The sequence below is a fragment of the Mastigoproctus giganteus genome, chromosome 7, assembly GCF_048544385.1.
Source record: "Mastigoproctus giganteus isolate SK-2022 chromosome 7, ASM4854438v1, whole genome shotgun sequence".
NCBI lineage: Eukaryota > Metazoa > Arthropoda > Arachnida > Uropygi > Thelyphonidae > Mastigoproctus > Mastigoproctus giganteus.
Window position 1 is genome coordinate 154,245,109 of NC_143581.1, and position 17,217 is coordinate 154,262,325.

The 17,217-nt window shown below is 34.3% G+C and overlaps 1 protein-coding gene across 3 annotated transcripts in view; it reads left to right on the forward strand.

Annotated features, from left to right (window-relative positions):
• The window catches only part of LOC150083270 (secretory carrier-associated membrane protein 1-like), a 202,693-nt gene that overhangs the window by 87,279 nt on the left and 98,197 nt on the right, over positions 1 to 17,217 (forward strand). For all 3 annotated transcript variants that reach the window (XM_090377142.1, XM_090377143.1, XM_090377144.1), the window contains exons 5-6: positions 4,459 to 4,587; positions 16,424 to 16,580. In XM_090377142.1, the coding sequence (XP_090233268.1) occupies positions 4,459 to 4,587; positions 16,424 to 16,580 (286 nt within the window). The remainder of the gene's footprint in view (positions 1 to 4,458; positions 4,588 to 16,423; positions 16,581 to 17,217) is intronic.

The window sequence follows — 17,217 nt, forward strand, 5'->3', positions numbered from 1 at the left end:
AAGTTTTCTATAGTGCATTAAAGCAGTGAATGCCAGTCATCATTTTTCTCTAAGCCATAAAGGATCCTACTTTGTGGCTTATAGAAATACTGATACAACTGTTTCTTATGTTTGTTAAAGAAAATAAGAACAGACTTGAAAGGGAACTGCTTTACCCATTGATATTGGAAAAATTTATTTATTTTGGAACTGTAAACGTTTAGATAAAAAAAATTCAAAATTTTAGAACATTCTAAACAAACTATCCTTGATATCATGTTTTCTGAAATTTGAAAGAACACATTTATAAGTGCTTTATTGTATGCTTTTTAAAAATCAACAAATCTTAAAAATACTGATTCTTGTTATGTTACTGTGACATTTCTGTAATGTGTAAAATCTAAATATATGATCTTTGGCATTCTTTGTAAGGCCTAAACCTGACTCTTTTGCCAAGGATATATTCAACAGTCTTCTAGCCCTCTCCTCTAAAATACTTTCACAGATTTTATCTGGTGCACTGAGGAATGAAATTCATGTGTAATTTTCACATCCTACTTTATTTCCATTCTTAGGCATGTTAGCAAATATGCATAATGTGCATGTTATCATCACCATGTCCTTCTGTCTATTTGCATGTAACAGCTGGACTCCCAGCAGGAGTTTCATCAAATTTTATATTTTTGTTTTTTTTAAAATATTTGTCAAGCCATTCCAAATATCATTAAAATTGGACAAATAGAAATCCTGCAATTAATATTTATTTTTTTAATGTAGTTTATATGTAGAAAAGAAATTCATAGATTAAACGTAGCTTTAATGCAATATTGGCATTAGAAGCTTTAGACAGTCTGTGTACACTTTGCGTGTATTGTTGTAAGACTTGTGAACGTGGTGTCGCTTGTGAAGAGATGTACACACATAGAGAGAAAAGAGACTTAAAAAGGGCAGAGGAAGTATACAGAAGAAGAGTAATAAATATTATACAGCTATAATTAAATCTTGAACAGCTTAGTTTACAGAACGTTCACTATACAGGTTTATTAAGTGTTCTATGAAGTTATATTCATAATAATTAATTAATAAGGAGATAACTATATTCACTTAATAACAAAAATCAAAAATTTCAATTAATTTGAGAAAAAGAATTTAACCCACCATGTACATTACTCAATTTGTTTTCATATATGTCACATAGGCGACCCCTATACTGTATATTGGAGCCAAAGCACTGCATATTATGTTTGTTGTCATGCACTGGTTGAAGGAATGAATAGGCAATGTGATGGATGCACAGAAATGAAATATTCTCAATTCATGCATAAAAATCGATGCTTTTTGCTCTAATTTTTTATTGTTTTAAATCATAAAATATTACTATTTCCTAATGTGCCTGAAATATAATGCTTTGTGTACATTAGTTAACTTGTTGTATATTGGTATGATTAATGTCTTGGTTCCTTCTGGGAATTGCCCTTTGGAAAACAAACTCTGAATATGTGATGTAACCACTGTGACAGTATTTTATCTCCAAATTTCTGAATTTCAGGTCTACTTTATGTACACTTACCATACTTGATATTTTCCATGACTTTTTCTACCTCAGTAATAGAGACAGCATTCAAAATCCTTCTATTTCAATCTTTTCTTCTTCTTCTTCTTCTGGAATGGCTTCAAGTCCTTCATTTAGCCAAGTATCAAGGTATTTACTCTGTGCTAGATAAAGTATGCTTATCTTCTGTTTTAACTTTGCCATTATTATTTTTGATTAGCTTACTTAAGGTATTTTCTCCCTATTTTGAGATTTGTAACTAAACACCAAAACAGTTTTCCACTTTTCTGATACTTGTTTTCCATATTTTTTTTCAAAAATCTTCCCAAATTTTTTTTTTTCTAGTCTCTTTCACACATACTTAGCCTTTTGCACTTTTTTATATTCCAGTAAAATTTATTAAATCTAAAATTATGTCAAAATTTTCTTATAATAGCAATTTTTTCTTTTTTTTAACTGCACTTTAACTTCCTGGGTCTACTGCCCTGTGAATTTTTTGTCATTGTAGACCTTTTCCCTGCATACTTTTCTTCAGGCTTCCACTGCATCCTTCTTCATATTCATCACTTCGTTTTTTTCATTATTCATATTGGCATTAAAAATGTCATTTAATTTTTGACCAAGGTTTCTATATTTAAGGTTTTTGGCAAATTTGAGAATTTTTTTGATTTTGTCGGCTTAATGATCATGATCACTTCCAAAATCCTTGAAGATTTTGGAAGAGACCATCATTAGGAACAAAATTAATTTCCCAGCTGTATCCTTGTGTCTTCAACCAGTTATTTAAGATCCTTTTATTATAATGATATAGTTGATTATGGCTTTCTTGTTCCTGTTATGCCCACTTATGTAAACGTGGCTTTTTTTTTTTTTTTATGCTGAAATAATGTGTTTGTATTGAAAGTGCATAACTTTCACAGACGTCTAGTAACCTTTTTCCATTATTATTAAATTTATCTTTCTCTCCAAATTTTCCTACAATATCTCTGTAGATATAATTGTTATTTCCTTCCCTGTTATTTAAATATCAAAACAATTTCTTTGTTATTAGTGCTATTTCTAAGATATTAAAGAACTCTTCTATTTCATCTTTTTTTTTGCAGCCTTCATTTGGTCCATATGCATAGATAAATTTCATCATTCAACTTTACCTTAAATTCTGCCCATGCAGCTACTGGATAATGCTTCCTGGTCAATTAAACTTTCTTCCATACTAGTTCTAAAAGCTATCGCTACACTTTTCTTGTACTGTCTTATTTCTAGAATAAATTAATTTTTAATTGTCGTTCAGCTGAATCTTGCTGCCTGTATTTATTCTCTTTGTTTCTGTGATACCTGCTATTCTGATATAATATCAACCTACAGTAGTTCTGCTAGATTTACTTCTTTGCCATTTAAGTTTTATGATTCCTATTTTGATAGTTGGTCCAAAAACATATTTGGCACTGTGAGTTCTGGTTCCCTAAAAAAAACACAGCAGGAACTCTGGTGATATCCCAGCTGGTATGAACTTTTACTTTGTTCTACCATGGTGATTAGATTTAACCTATGATCTGTCCAATTTGATCAGCTTAGTTCCATGTCGGCATTCCATCCGCATTCATTTAGTAGCCATATAGTTGGCGCTCTACTAACAGATTACACCATAAAAAGGTGAGGTTTAGACATTGGGTCTAGGCCCTATTCAGTTCCTCACAGGCCTTGCTTAGATATGTGTGTGTGTGGATGGGGAGGGGCAAATTGCTCCTTTTTGATAGATAACTTTAGATTTTAGTAATCCTGGATCAGGTCAGATTTTAGTAATGGCTGGTTACCTTATCAAGATGAGGCAACCAGCTATTCTTAAGGCTTGTCATACTTGTCAGCCTGTATTTTATGGCCATCTGCCTCTGGACTTATTTTTTAAGTGTGTTACCAATTGTAAACAAAGTTTAATTCTTGAGTAGTAGCATGCACAGATATGTGACATCCAGCTGTCATTCAGTTTTAAACTTATTTAGTTCTTTATGTGGGCTTGTTGTTCAATATACATGCTTGAAATGAATTCTGGGCTAATTACTGATCACCTTTATACCAAAATATGCTTGTTTCATAGTGGCACACAATTTTCTGTAATCAGAGGGGAGGGGTTTCCTATGACTTTTGGCAGGATGGTGTATATTTCAATAAGAGCATTATGTGTATTTTGGAATGTTATAGTATAATGTTGGGTAAATGAGTATCATGTGGTGTTTTTTGTTTCCAGGTGTACACAATAAAAATCCAGCTGTGGACCTTTTTTCTTTTTTTTTTTTTTGACAAAAAAAAAATGGGAGAGAATGGTGTAAATTTAATGTGATAATGACATAAATCTTATTGTTAAGAATCAGTTTGTGAATTTTGATAAATTAACACTGAATGTTACACATTGCTTAGAGTCTAATAACTGACCTTCCTAGTAGGATGAATTTTGTGAACTACTTGTTTGTCTACTATCACAGGGTAAAGTGTCTTCCTTTCATTTAATTTAAATGCCCTTCTCTCAGTTAAGGACTAAATCTTTATAAATGAATAACAGAGCCTGGAGAAGTTTACAAGAATTTAATTTTTTGTAGTTTCTCCTAAGAAAGGTAGATGCAGCATAAACTGCATCTACTAAGTTAGGGTAAACATATCACACAAAAAATATTTAGCATATTAAATGTTCAGAAGTAATTAAAAGGTAAGTATTTTTTGATCTCCTTAGTTAAGTTTCTCTTCCCAGCCTTGGTTGCTATGGTTCAGCAGCCTTTTGTGTTTTGGATTATCATAAAATAAATTAACTCTTAATTAGAGAATATTTCCTTGAAAGAATAATTAATGGTTCCATTAGCATTAATCTGCTTATTTTGTAAGACCTAATCTGTCTATTAAGTGTAATAGATAATTTTTTGTTCATGTCTTTTTAGTGAGAAGAAATAATTGGCCACCATTACCAAAAAGATGCTGTTTCGGTCCTTGCTTTTTCCATGACATAGTTGTTGACATCCCAGCTCAGTTTCAAAAGCTTATGAAGTTCATCTATGTATACTGGTTATGTAAGAAATTCATTTAATTTTATATTTTGAAATTAGATTTTTTTTACATGGAATTACAAATTTTATGTTATTATTTGTATATATTGGTGTATGTTGGTCTGTTTGTGATTGTAGTAATTTGCAGTGATGTAATATTATATTTGCAAATGTTCATTGTGTTTGTTTGATTTAACCCTGAAGTGCTGGTAGAGGTAGACTGGCCATAAGCCTTACTGGGGAAACCCTGGTATGCAAGAGGCCAGAGACCGATGGAGGCCGGTGTGATTTTTGCCATAAACACCAGTATGAGGCCGCTATAAGTGTGATTTTTGCCATAAACACCAGTATGAGGCCGCTATACTGAGTCAAAAATTCTTACCCCTGTAAGAATTTTTGACCCAGTAGCCTCCTCTGAATGCTAGCACCCAAAATGTAGCAAGAATGGTGGCAGATCATCTGACAGGCGACCAACTTTCTTTTTAATTTCTGGAAAATGTTTTTTTTTTTTTTTTTTTTTTTTTGTATTCTGCTTCAATATTTCATGATTTATTAATGGATTACAATACTTTTATGCAACTATTTTATTAAAAAAATAAAAATAATGATTTAAAAAGTGTGTTTTTTACACCTTTTTAGTTTCAAAAAAAACAAGAAGAATATTAATAACACTTTCAACATGATTTTTATCTCCACGAACTTAAATGCTGTTTTTATGCTTAGATTTCGAAATCACCATAATAGTTTCACATCACTTCACAGTTATTAAATATAGAGGGAGTTACGTTTTACCAAAATATACTTATATTTTTTAAATGTGTTACCAATTGTCAACTTGGGAAAAGTTTAATTTTTGAGTGGTAGCATGCACAGATATGTGACATATATCTCCATATGACATCCAGCTGTCATTCAGTTCTAAACTTTAGTTCTTTGTGTGGGCTTGTTATTCGATATGCATGCTTGAAATGAATCCTGGGCTAACTACTGATCACCTTTATACCAAAATATATTTGTTTCATAGTGGCACACAATTACCTGTAATCAGAGGAGAGGTGTTTCCCATGACTTTTGGCAGGATGGTGTATATTTCAATAAACGCATCATCTGTATTTTGGAATAACATTACATCACATCAGTGAGCAAATGTGCCAATTTTGCATAATCTAGCCAGTAATGTATGACATGCTGATTTATTTTAACAGATATAAGCTAATTCTCTTAATTTTAGCAATTGATTTTGGCCTCTGTTTTCTTCTGAAAAACATAATCAGACTTCTACCTATGGCTCTTAGGTTCAAATTCCGATGCAGCAATTTACAATTTGAAGAGATCACACTTAGCATTTTTGGTGGGGATTTTTGTAGGCTGTGCCAAGGTTAACCAAGTAGGTTCTAGGTTACAGCAGTGGAATAAAGCAGGAACAAAGATTTCAGAGTTTTGAAAAAGACATGAAAAGTTTTTGAAGTATTTTGTTATGGAGGACATGTGTTTTTGCATAGACATTATTAGACTTCTGAACGAACTAGAAATCATGCATAAGTCAGATGAATGCTGTTTATTCATAGATGCCTCAAAATTCAGTTTAAAAGCAATTTTGCTTAGTAATGGCAATTACATGCTATCAAGGCAGTGTTAGGTGAGTTGGAAAACTATTAGCTTGGGGGGGAGGGTGATACACAGACTGAAAGGTTAACAGTTGCCACAGGCAGAGGCAATAGTGATTCTTGCACTGCTTCTATTAGAATGAGCAGCAGCATGGAAAGCAAGGATATAGAAATTTCCAGGACTGTTGGCAGTCAGGGTGGAACAAATAAATACATGGGCTGTGTTAAGGTGGTAGTAGTAGTAGTAGTGGCATGTGATGCAAGAAAGCAAGTGTATGATGCTTATGCAGCATCAGCCAAAAAAAAAAAAAAAAATCACACCATTCCCTCCAAATGCCTGTCCAGTTCCTCCTTAAATTTATTTAACCTATCAACTTCCACAACGACAGATGGAAGTTTGTTCCAGCAATTAACCACCCACTGGCTAAAGGCAAATTTCCGCACATCTATTTTACATCTGTCTTTTCTTAATTTCAATTTATGTCCCCTTAGGTTCGTAATCTGAACAAGTGGAAGGATTCCATCAGAATTCAGCGTGCTCAACCCATTCAAGGCCTCATACACCTCAATTAGATCACCGCGCAGGTGCCTAGTCTCCAGCCACTGCAATTTGCAGAACTTAAGCCTCTCTTGGTAAGAGGATCCCTTCATTCCCCTCACCATCTTGTTGCCCTTCTCTGTACACGCTCAGGCAAATCTACATCCTTCCTAAAATGGGGCCTCCAGACCTGTATACAGTACTCAAGGCATGGCCTGACCATTGCCTTATACAGAGGGACAATCACCTCCTTTTCCCTGCTAGCAAAATTCCTATATATCACTGACAAAACCCCTTGACCTGCCCTGGCAGCCTGTCTGCATTGCTCAGAAAACTTCATATCTGACTGCACAATTACTCCCAGGTCTTTTTCATTTTCTACCAGCTTAAGTGTAGTACTACACAGTTGGTACGTTTCTCTAGGGTTACTTCTACCCATATGCAGTACTTTGCATTTGTCAAGGTTAAACTTCAGTTGCCACTTCTTAGCCCATCTGCCCAATTATCTAGATCCTGTTGCAGTAGCACACTGCCATTACTGTCATTAACAACCCTGCCAACTTTTGTATCATCTGCAAACTTCGACACTAAGCCTGATATACCTTCATCAATATCATTGATAAATATACAAAACAACAGAGGACCCAACACTGAACCCTGTGGGACTCCACTAATAACATTAGTCTATGAAGAGCAGCACCCATTAATTACCACCCTCTGTCTTCTCCCACTGAACCATGCTTTTATCCATTGTAGCAACTTACCCTTAATACCATTCTGCTCCAGTTTGTACTGTGGGATTCCACTAATAACATTAGTCTATGAAGAGCAGCACCCATTAATTACTACCCTCTGTCTTTTCCCACTCAACCATCCTTTTATCCATTGTAGCAACTTACCCTTAATACCATTCTGCTCCAATTTGTACAATAGTCTTCCATGCACAACAATGTCAAAAGCTTTCCTGAAATCCAAATATATGATATCAAAATTATTTTTTGCATCCAGTTCCTTTGTAACCGCATCATAATATCCTATCAAATTTGTCAGACAAGACTTTCCCTTAACAAACCCATGCTGTGTCTGAATTATTGCTGCAGTCTTGTCTAGATGATCCTGCAATGCATCTTTAACCAGTGACTCCATTATTTTACCCGGAACGGAAGTTAAACTAACTGGTCTGTAATTACTCGTGTCACACTTCGATCCCCCCCCTTTGTGAATTGGGGATACATTTGCACATCTCCAGTCCGTGGGGACCTTCCCTGAGTCCAAGGATGCTCTCATAATTATGACTAAGGGTTTGCTTAGTTGCTTTGCCGTCTCCTTTAATATAACTGGATAGATCCCATCCACCCCAGGTGCCTTTCTTATGTTTAACTTCAACAATTTCTCCTCCACTTTGCTCTCAGTTATTACAAAATCATTAAGCACCCTGCTACAATTTGATAACCTTGTTGCATTTTCAAACCTTAATAACTCCTCATGTGTGAATGTAGATGCAGAATACTCATTCAGTTTGTTTGCTATCTGAGCATGATCATCAACAGCCAAACCATCAATATCAAGTGGACCAATCAGATTCATCCCCTTCCTTTTAGAGTTTATATAAGTAAAGAAATCCTTGCTGTTTTTCTAGCATCTTTTGCCAAAGATTTCTCGTAATCTGGCTTTGCCTGCCTAACCTCCTTTGTGATCTGATTACAGACTAGCTTATATCTGCCATAGGCTTCTGAGTCGCTTGATAATTTATATGCATCCCATGCATTTTTCTTCTCTGTCACGAGTCTCATTAGCTCATTTGATAACCATTTAAACCTTGAAATACTGTTCAAGGCCTAAACCTTGAACAGTATTTCTTAATAGGTATGAAACTTTTAGTAGCTTCCACTATTAATTCCTTGGACGCTTCCCACTTAGAATTTACTGTTGGTAACATTGTCAGTTGATCCCACTGTACAGAATTTAAAAACTGTCTGAGACCACTGCAATCACCTTTATGGAAGCTAAAACCCTTTCCTTTACCCCTGATGGTAATTATATCTTTAAGTAAATCCCACATCAGTACACTGTGATTACTGCCACCTAGTGGTTTCTTTATCTGCAAATTCTTAATGCACGAATGATCGCTGCTGATAACCAGATCAAGAGTATTACCCACTCTGGTTGCCTCTTGAACATGCTGCTGCAGAAAACAATCATCCAATAAATCCACAAGTCTTACTAGTGTGTGAGTGACCAACTCACAAGTTCCAGTCAATATCTGAGAAGTTAAAATCGCCCGTTATAAGACATTCTGATTTACTAGCCCACTCAATTTCTCTGTACAATTGTTCATTGTACTCATTCGAGTCATTAGGCCTATAACACACTCCTACTCTTATTTTTACTTTTGCAGTGCTTATGTCACACCAAACTGACTGAACAGTGCACTGTTCATCTATATCAACTGGATGCACTTCTTTTGATTTTATGTTTTTTTTAATTAACAGCATAACATCTCCTTCCTTCCTATCCTGTCTTCCTTTCTGTACACATTGTACTCCCCAAATTCCAGTTCTGCATTCCTTATATCTATGTGACACCACGTCTCTGCTATCCCAACAATATCCACCTTTGATGTCTTGACCAACACTTCAAATTCATCAAATTTATTTACTATACTGCTAGCATTGGTATACATGGAAGTGTACATGTACCTATCCTTATTATTAGTTACCCTAACACATCCCATATACCCACCTGTGTGGCGCCTCCGTAGCCAGGTGGGAAGGAGCAGCAGTGCGTAACACACGCTTCTTGATTAGACCGGGGTTCGAGCCCGTCACCACCAAATACGGAGGACGCGGAAAGGTCAGGGAATGACCACCGCATATCCCGGAGCAATATGGCCTTAGTTGCTAATGCTCCTAAAAACCAAATAATAACAATTCCCACCTGTTTCACGATGACTGCCATCCGTCCCTGAAACCCTCAGCACCCTTTGGTCCAGGTCGCTACTTATTCTAATAGAAGTTGGGCAAGAATCACCTTCACCTCTGCCTGCGGCTACTTTTAATCTTTTAGTCTGTGAATCCCCCACAAGCTAGCAGTTTTCCTACCCACCTAACACTGCCTCGATAGCATCAGCAAATATTCTTTCATGCTTTCTATTTAAGTGTATCCCATCCCTGTAGAAGCAGTCTCTCCTGTTAAGAAGCACAGACCACACTGAAAAAAATTCTACCCCTTGAGCCTTGCACATTCCCTCCAGGGCTGAATTGATTGACAAGGCTCTCATCATGTATTCCCTCCTATCGTGTCTGGGCAGAATTGCAGACACTTTCAAATTTAACCCTGATTCACAACTTTTTTGCAACATTGACCTGTATTTGTTAAGTAAATCTGCATATCTCCTACTCTTAATATCATTGGTGCCAACGTGTACAACAGTATCACCTTTTGTGCCCTTAAAAGATGATATATGCTTTACAGCGTCATCAACCTTTGCCCCTGGCAGACATACCCTGGTCCTGTTCCATCTATCCTTTTTACACAATATATTCCCCATCTCCCTGACAATAGAGTCACCAACAATAACTAGTTCCTTTGGGACCAGCATATTGAAGCTTTGAAACCTGGCATTGTATTTTCCTCTTTGGCAATGTATGTTTAATCTGTTATTTTTTTTCCAATACAAAGCAGTCTCGTCAACGTTAAAAATTTGCTAAGTTGAACAGCTGCATTCATCAATAACTTTTTCCAACATGTCACAAAATTTCTCTGCAGCTGCAGAATTGGCACTAGCAACTTCACCGCATACTTTAAAGTTGTGGAAACCAGCGCGATGCTTGAACCTATTAAACCACCCTTTGCTTTCCACGAACTTGGGTTGGGGTTCGCCGTACCTATCCTTAATATCTTCACAAATACTTTTTGCTTTTGCTTGAATGGCCATTGGACTGAGTGGCACTCTCTTTTGAATCAGATTTTCCATCCATATTATGAATCGCATTTCCATCTTCGATATATCACCTGTTTGTTTGTTGTTGTTTGTTATTTGGTTTTTAGGAGCATTAGCAACTAAGGCCATATTGCTCTGGGGGATATGCGGTGGTCATTCCCCGACCTTTCCACATCCTCCGTATTTGGTGGTCATGGGCTCGAACCCCAGTCTAATCAAGAAATGTGTGCTACGCACTACTGCTCCTCCCCACCTGGCTACGGAGGTGCCAATATATCACCTGAAAGCTGTTTTATGATCACTGTTGATCTTAAATGCATTGATCCTTTAACATATTCTTTTATACGCGCACTGTCCCTTAAAATAGTATTCACTGTTGAAGCAGCAAGACCTAATTCCATGCAATAGATGACAAACTTTGTCGTGCTTTGTACTTCTTAACGATCTTCATTTCTAAATCAATTTTGTTTCATTTCCTAGCACTGCAGCACTTGCACTTTCTGTTGGTCCCTTTCCCTTCACCACTGTAATAAGTAAATAGGAATGATGAGAAGATTCAGAAAATTTATTTATGTTTTTTATATGATTGAAGATTTCAGTGAAGGGGAACTCATTTCAGCATAATACCATAATGTAAAAAAACCACAGAATTCCAGTTATCAGTATTATTGCAAATGCAATAAGATCGAGTTTACTACCCGTACTACCCATTTATAATAGATTGTGCTAACAAAAAAGCCCAATAAACCGGAAAGTACAAATTGTTTTTATTGTTTTATGGTAGTGACCTCAAGAAATGTGTTTAAGAAAAATATCACAAAGGTGTTCAAAATTCTTATAATGGAACATATGATAACGATGAAAGTGTAGCGCAATTTCCATTATAAAAATGACCTTTTAGAGAGATAAATAGCTTAGGTTTTGGAACAAATTACCAAAAAAAATCAATGTGTTATTGGGTTCACATTACGATATTTTCACAACACCTCCATTTATTCGTACGGGATGCAAAATACGTTTCCATGATTTTTTTTTCAAAACACCCGAACACTGTTGATCTTACGTGCATTGATCCTTTATACACGCACTGTCCTTTAAAATAGTATCCACTGTTCAAGCAGCGAGACCTAATTCCCTTGCAATAGATGACAAACTTTGTCCTGCTTCATGCTTTTTAATAATTTTCATCTTCATTTCTAAATCAATTTTGTTTCATTTCCTGACACTACCACCACTTGCACTTTTCGTTGGTCGCTTTCCGTTCATCATTGTAATATGTAAGTAGGAACGAAGAGAAGTTTCTGAAAATTTGTTTTTATATGATTGATGATTTCAGTGAAGGGGAACACATTTCACTATAATAGCATAAAAACCCACACAATTGCAGTTATCGGTATTATCACAAATGCAATAAGATTGAGTTTACTAGGGCTTTCTTATTTCGTTTTATCACAAAGGCATTCAAAATTGATTCTTATAATGAAACATATGATAACAATGAAAGGGTAGTTCAATTTACATTTATAAAAATGACCTTTTAGAGAGATAGATATCTTAATAATATAACAAAATTTTAAACTTCCATGTACTTGGAATGAATTACAAAAAAAAAAAAAAAAAAAAAAGTGTTTTGAGTTCACATTATGATATTTTCAGGATACCTCGATTTATTCCTACGGTATGCAAAATACGTTTTTGCACCGGCTGGCAAAATCTTACATAAAGTTGAATTTCCGTAAGTCAGGGAGAGTGTGTGTGTGTGTGTGCGCGCGTGTGTGCGGAATGCAGTACTGAGGCAGTTTGTGTGGTCGAAGAGTACTCTGTATTCAAATAAAGCAGTACAGTACCTCAATGTAAGAAGGAAAGTCCTGTTTATTTCATAGCATTTCCATGAGCTTCACACGGAGCACTTGCCATCTTCACTTATGATGGTGGCAAGTACTGTGATGTATCTATGCCATTACAGAGAACACTTGTGTTTGCTCTTTTTTTTTGTCATACAACCTTTGAATTGCAAGTGTAGAATAACAAAAAAAAAAAAAAAAAAGGACATATATCTGGCTACCATTCAGAGGAAAACGATCTTGTTAAGATGTAAGCCTGGAAGTGATTACATCCAGCATCACCTCTCAGGGTGACAAAATGAATAGTATCAGTGAGGTTTTTTCACATAGTGGAGCAGGAACAAAATTAATACAGTATTAACGGGACTATAACGTCCTTCTTCACTACACATAGTGTAGTGAAGAAAGATGTTATATTCTTTTTCAATCTGAGTGCTTAAAAGTTTTGCGTAGTTCTACCAGAATGCAGGAACTTGTGTCATTGTGCCAGTAATTGATGTTCAGACAAATAAAGATATATTATGTGGGTAACATGTCTGTTTATAAAGACCAAAACAAATTTCATAGGCAGGAAATCCTTAAATGGGGCATTTTAACCCTTTGTGGTCCAATGTCTCCTCTTGCACACCACCATAAAATTTCTCTTCCCATCCAACGTCCCATCAGTTGCACCTTTCTGTTTGCCAATTTTATAGCTTGTTTTCCTGATCTTTCACCGTAATTATTGAACTGCCTTCTATTTATACTTCGTATAAGCACTTTCACAAACTGATTGGTTGTTTATATTCAATTGTTAGTAGTTTTTCTTCTTTGTTTTTAGTGTTCACTGAGTATTTACTCTCTATCAGAAACAAAGTGTTTAGTCATAGCATCAGCATCTCAAAAAGGCCTGTCTGATGAAGAAATGGAGAAATTATTAGAACTTTTCAATTCAGAATTTGATTTAATTTTGTTCGATAGTGAGAACGACGTTAGTTTCAATCCCGATGATATATCTTACGGCACTGATGAAGAAATTGATCACAACTCTCCAACCAATGCTGGTATGGCTTCGTCCCATCCAAAAACTTTTTCAGAGTGTTGAGAGTAGTGAATTTCATTTGTTCACTGACCAGAATAACACTAGTATTCAACTTTCAGAACTACATAAGCTGAATATACACCTAATGTGCACTGTTATGGGAAAGAGGAAGGTTTTACCACTAGCGATAAAGACGACAAAGAAAATTGAAAAACATAGTCGTTGGTTTCAAAAAGGAGAATACAGTTCAAGTGCTGGCATGGAAAGACAAAAAGAACAGTACTTATGCCTACTACTTTCTATGATTCCCAAACTTTAGTCAAACAAGAAAGGTAAAAGGAGTGAAATCCTACAGAGTGAAAAGGCAGTTGGTATTTGTAAATATAAAAGTATGGGAGCAGTAGATAGAACTGACCATTACTCAAAAATCAATGAAATGGTGGAAAAAGTTGTTTTCATGGCTATCAGAAGGCTCAATTGTGAACAGTTTCATTTTGATGAAGGTGGCTGATCCATCTCAAAAAACCTTTTTCACAAGCAATTTCAAAAGAAGTTGCTTTTTCAACCAGTAGGAGGGGTCCAAAATAAAAATTTCCTTTCTAGAAAAAGGCCATCAAATTCAGATTCTAAAGAGAGATTGAATGGCTGTCTTCATTTTGTGATGAAACAAGAAAATTCAAGTAAGAAGAAAGACTGCAGTATGTAGTGACAGAAGAGTTAGTGGTTGGAAAAAACAAAACATTTTAGTATTGTGAGGCACGCTCCAGAAAATCAGACTGCATCCCAGTGAACGTTTCAAGAATATCAAACACTAAAATCATATAAATAACAAATATTTAAAATGTCTGAAATGTTTTTTAATGTTTCATTAATCACTTTTATTATAATAACTCATAAACTTGAAAATAATGTTTGTTGAACTCATACTCAGTATTAATTTTTTTTTCTCCCCATTTTCCTGCTGGACCAGAATGGAAAGATAACAGAAGTAATGCTGGATCCCAAAGGGTTAAATGGCAGAAAGTACATTAAGCCTGTAGGACATTATCATTACAGCAATCAGTATTACTGGGACTTTTACATTTAGTGCAGAAGGATTTCATATTTTTTGTTTCAATCTGAGTACTTAAAGGCCTATTTCTCAGGACTACGGTGTTTCTTAGTTAGGAGATCATCTTAAACAGGGTCAAGGAGTTTCACTGTATTTTAATATAAAAACAAAATATTTGCATATGTATATTTTTTAATAACTTTATCTGCTTTTTTTGTATATTTACTTTGATGGCGTTTGAACAGCTGACTACATTAGTTGTCATTTGTTAAAACAGCGCACCAGTTCATTTAATTTTTACTTATTATGTCTCTAAGTGTATTTGGAAAATATTCACTAATGTCAGTTCTATAGAAAACTTTCCTGTAATTCCTTCCTAATTGGTCAATAACCTGACAGTCATTGCTATGATCATGTGACAGATTGATTACTCACCAAAATCAATTATTCTCAGATACCCCACTTAAAGGTTATCTGCCACTTAAACTGAGATTATTCTCAGTTTAATTGACAGATAATCAGTGGTCCACTATATTTATCCTTAGCAGCATATAAACTTTATTCTGCCAGTGCTGTTACTGTGTATAAGTACAATATAATGTAATGCATTACTAGTATGATGATTTAATAGTTTTGATCGGTTTACTCAATCATACTTGTAATTAGCATATTGAAACAGTACGTATAATCATCCATTGCTGTATTGCACAATAATAAAAGAATAAACATAGTACAGTAGACTTTCAGAATAACAGCACTTTCGGGGATTCAAGATGCCATTATTTTGATTTTTCCGATATCTAGAAAGTTTTATTTTTAATTTATTTAATGCAGAAATAATGAGGCTAAATAAGAAATAGAGAGATTAAGAATTCAGTTTTATTAACTGCACATAAAAAAACATAAACATGTTGACGATCTAATGTTATATTCTGCCATTAATACACTCCTACATACTTCAAGTTCTGTTTTCTTTATTATATCAAGTTTAGTCTGAATGGGTGGCTAAGTTAGTCAGTCTCAGGTATAGATAGCAAGTTTTCCCCCCCAGAAACTGGGGTTTTTTCCCAGAAAAACTTTCCAGGTGACCCTAATGTAATAGTTTGGATTATATCAAGTTTGTCACTAAGCTTTAATTTTGTTCTTCTTTTCTTCTCTGTATGAGGTTTATTAACTTTAGGAGCCATAGGGAGTGGTTTTTAATTTAAAATAAATGTAAAACAGCGGTATAATCTGTGATATTAGTACATAATTCACTTTCAAAATGGGAAATGTAAACAAAAACAGTAATTATGTGACTTGTCATTTTCTTTTTTCGGCACTACAAGACAATTGTGCTGTATGTAAACATCCGATCTCAATGTACCATTAGCTTGAATGTTCCATTATTTGGGGTGCCATTATTTTGACAGTAGACTTTTACTGCAAGTAAATTTATACTTGCAGTAAAAATTTATGCTGCAAGTATCTCATGAAGAAAAAAGGTAAAATTAAAACCATACATAATGAAATATTTTATTTCAAAATTAATTTTTCTTTAAGAAATTACATTTAAAGTAGTATGCCCTTTGCTTTCTGGGGATTAGTATGCATTATGCCAGTGTGAGTGGTTGCATTCAGAAATAATGTAATCGCTTTTTGTAATTTATTATTTACCCAAAGTAAGTAATTTTTATTATTTATTTTTATTATACAATGATTTTTGCGAAATTGCAGTGGTCAAAGAAATTTGTTGAATTTTTGAAAAAATTAAATATCTGTTTTATCATAACATGTTGGAAATTATATGGAATTATTCTTCATTTATGACATCTGTGAACATTTTGTTTATTTGCATATATATTTTTTCTTTACAGTTTATGTGTTCTTATTGTTCCTGAATATTCTTGGAACGCTCTGTCTCTTAATTGTAGATAATGAAATTGCCAACTTTGCTGTATCGCTTTTGAATTTTTTCTTATTTCCTCCTTTGTCATTTATTCTGTGGTATCGACCAATCTACAAAGCATTCAAGTAAGCAATTGTTTTGGTTATTGTATTCATTTGTTTTTTATATTTATCACTTTTCCTCATACATGGGCATACTCTGTATTCTCTGTGGTTCTATAATATTGCAAATTGTATTCTAGCTCATCTTAAAGTAATACCTTTTGCTTGTTTATATACTAGGGCAAAAAAAATTTGATTTTATATTACCTAATTTGGTTTACTTCAGAGATAAATACTAAGTATTCAATTACAGCAAACTTTATTTTGATTTATATACAATTTCTTGAAAAAAAAAAAAGAATTTTCATTTCAAGAAGCTATATAAAAATCAAAATAATGTTTTTGTAATTACCTAATTTGATAATTAGAAAACTTTTGAAGTCTTATTTAATATAATTTTATGTAAATCTATGTTCCTACCTTTTTTTTTTTTTTTTTTAAACTATTCTGCTCCAGAGATAACCGCCAGTTTTAAACAAAACTGATACCTAAATAAATTATAGTTCATAAATATTAGTTCTCAGTAGTGGTAAATCTAAAAGATATTTCTTGGCTAAATGCCTCAGATTTACAATATGAGATATAATTAAAACAATGCATTAAAACTACCTTGGTAGTAGAAATGATGTGTGCATTACCCATGCATGAGTAAACTCCAGTA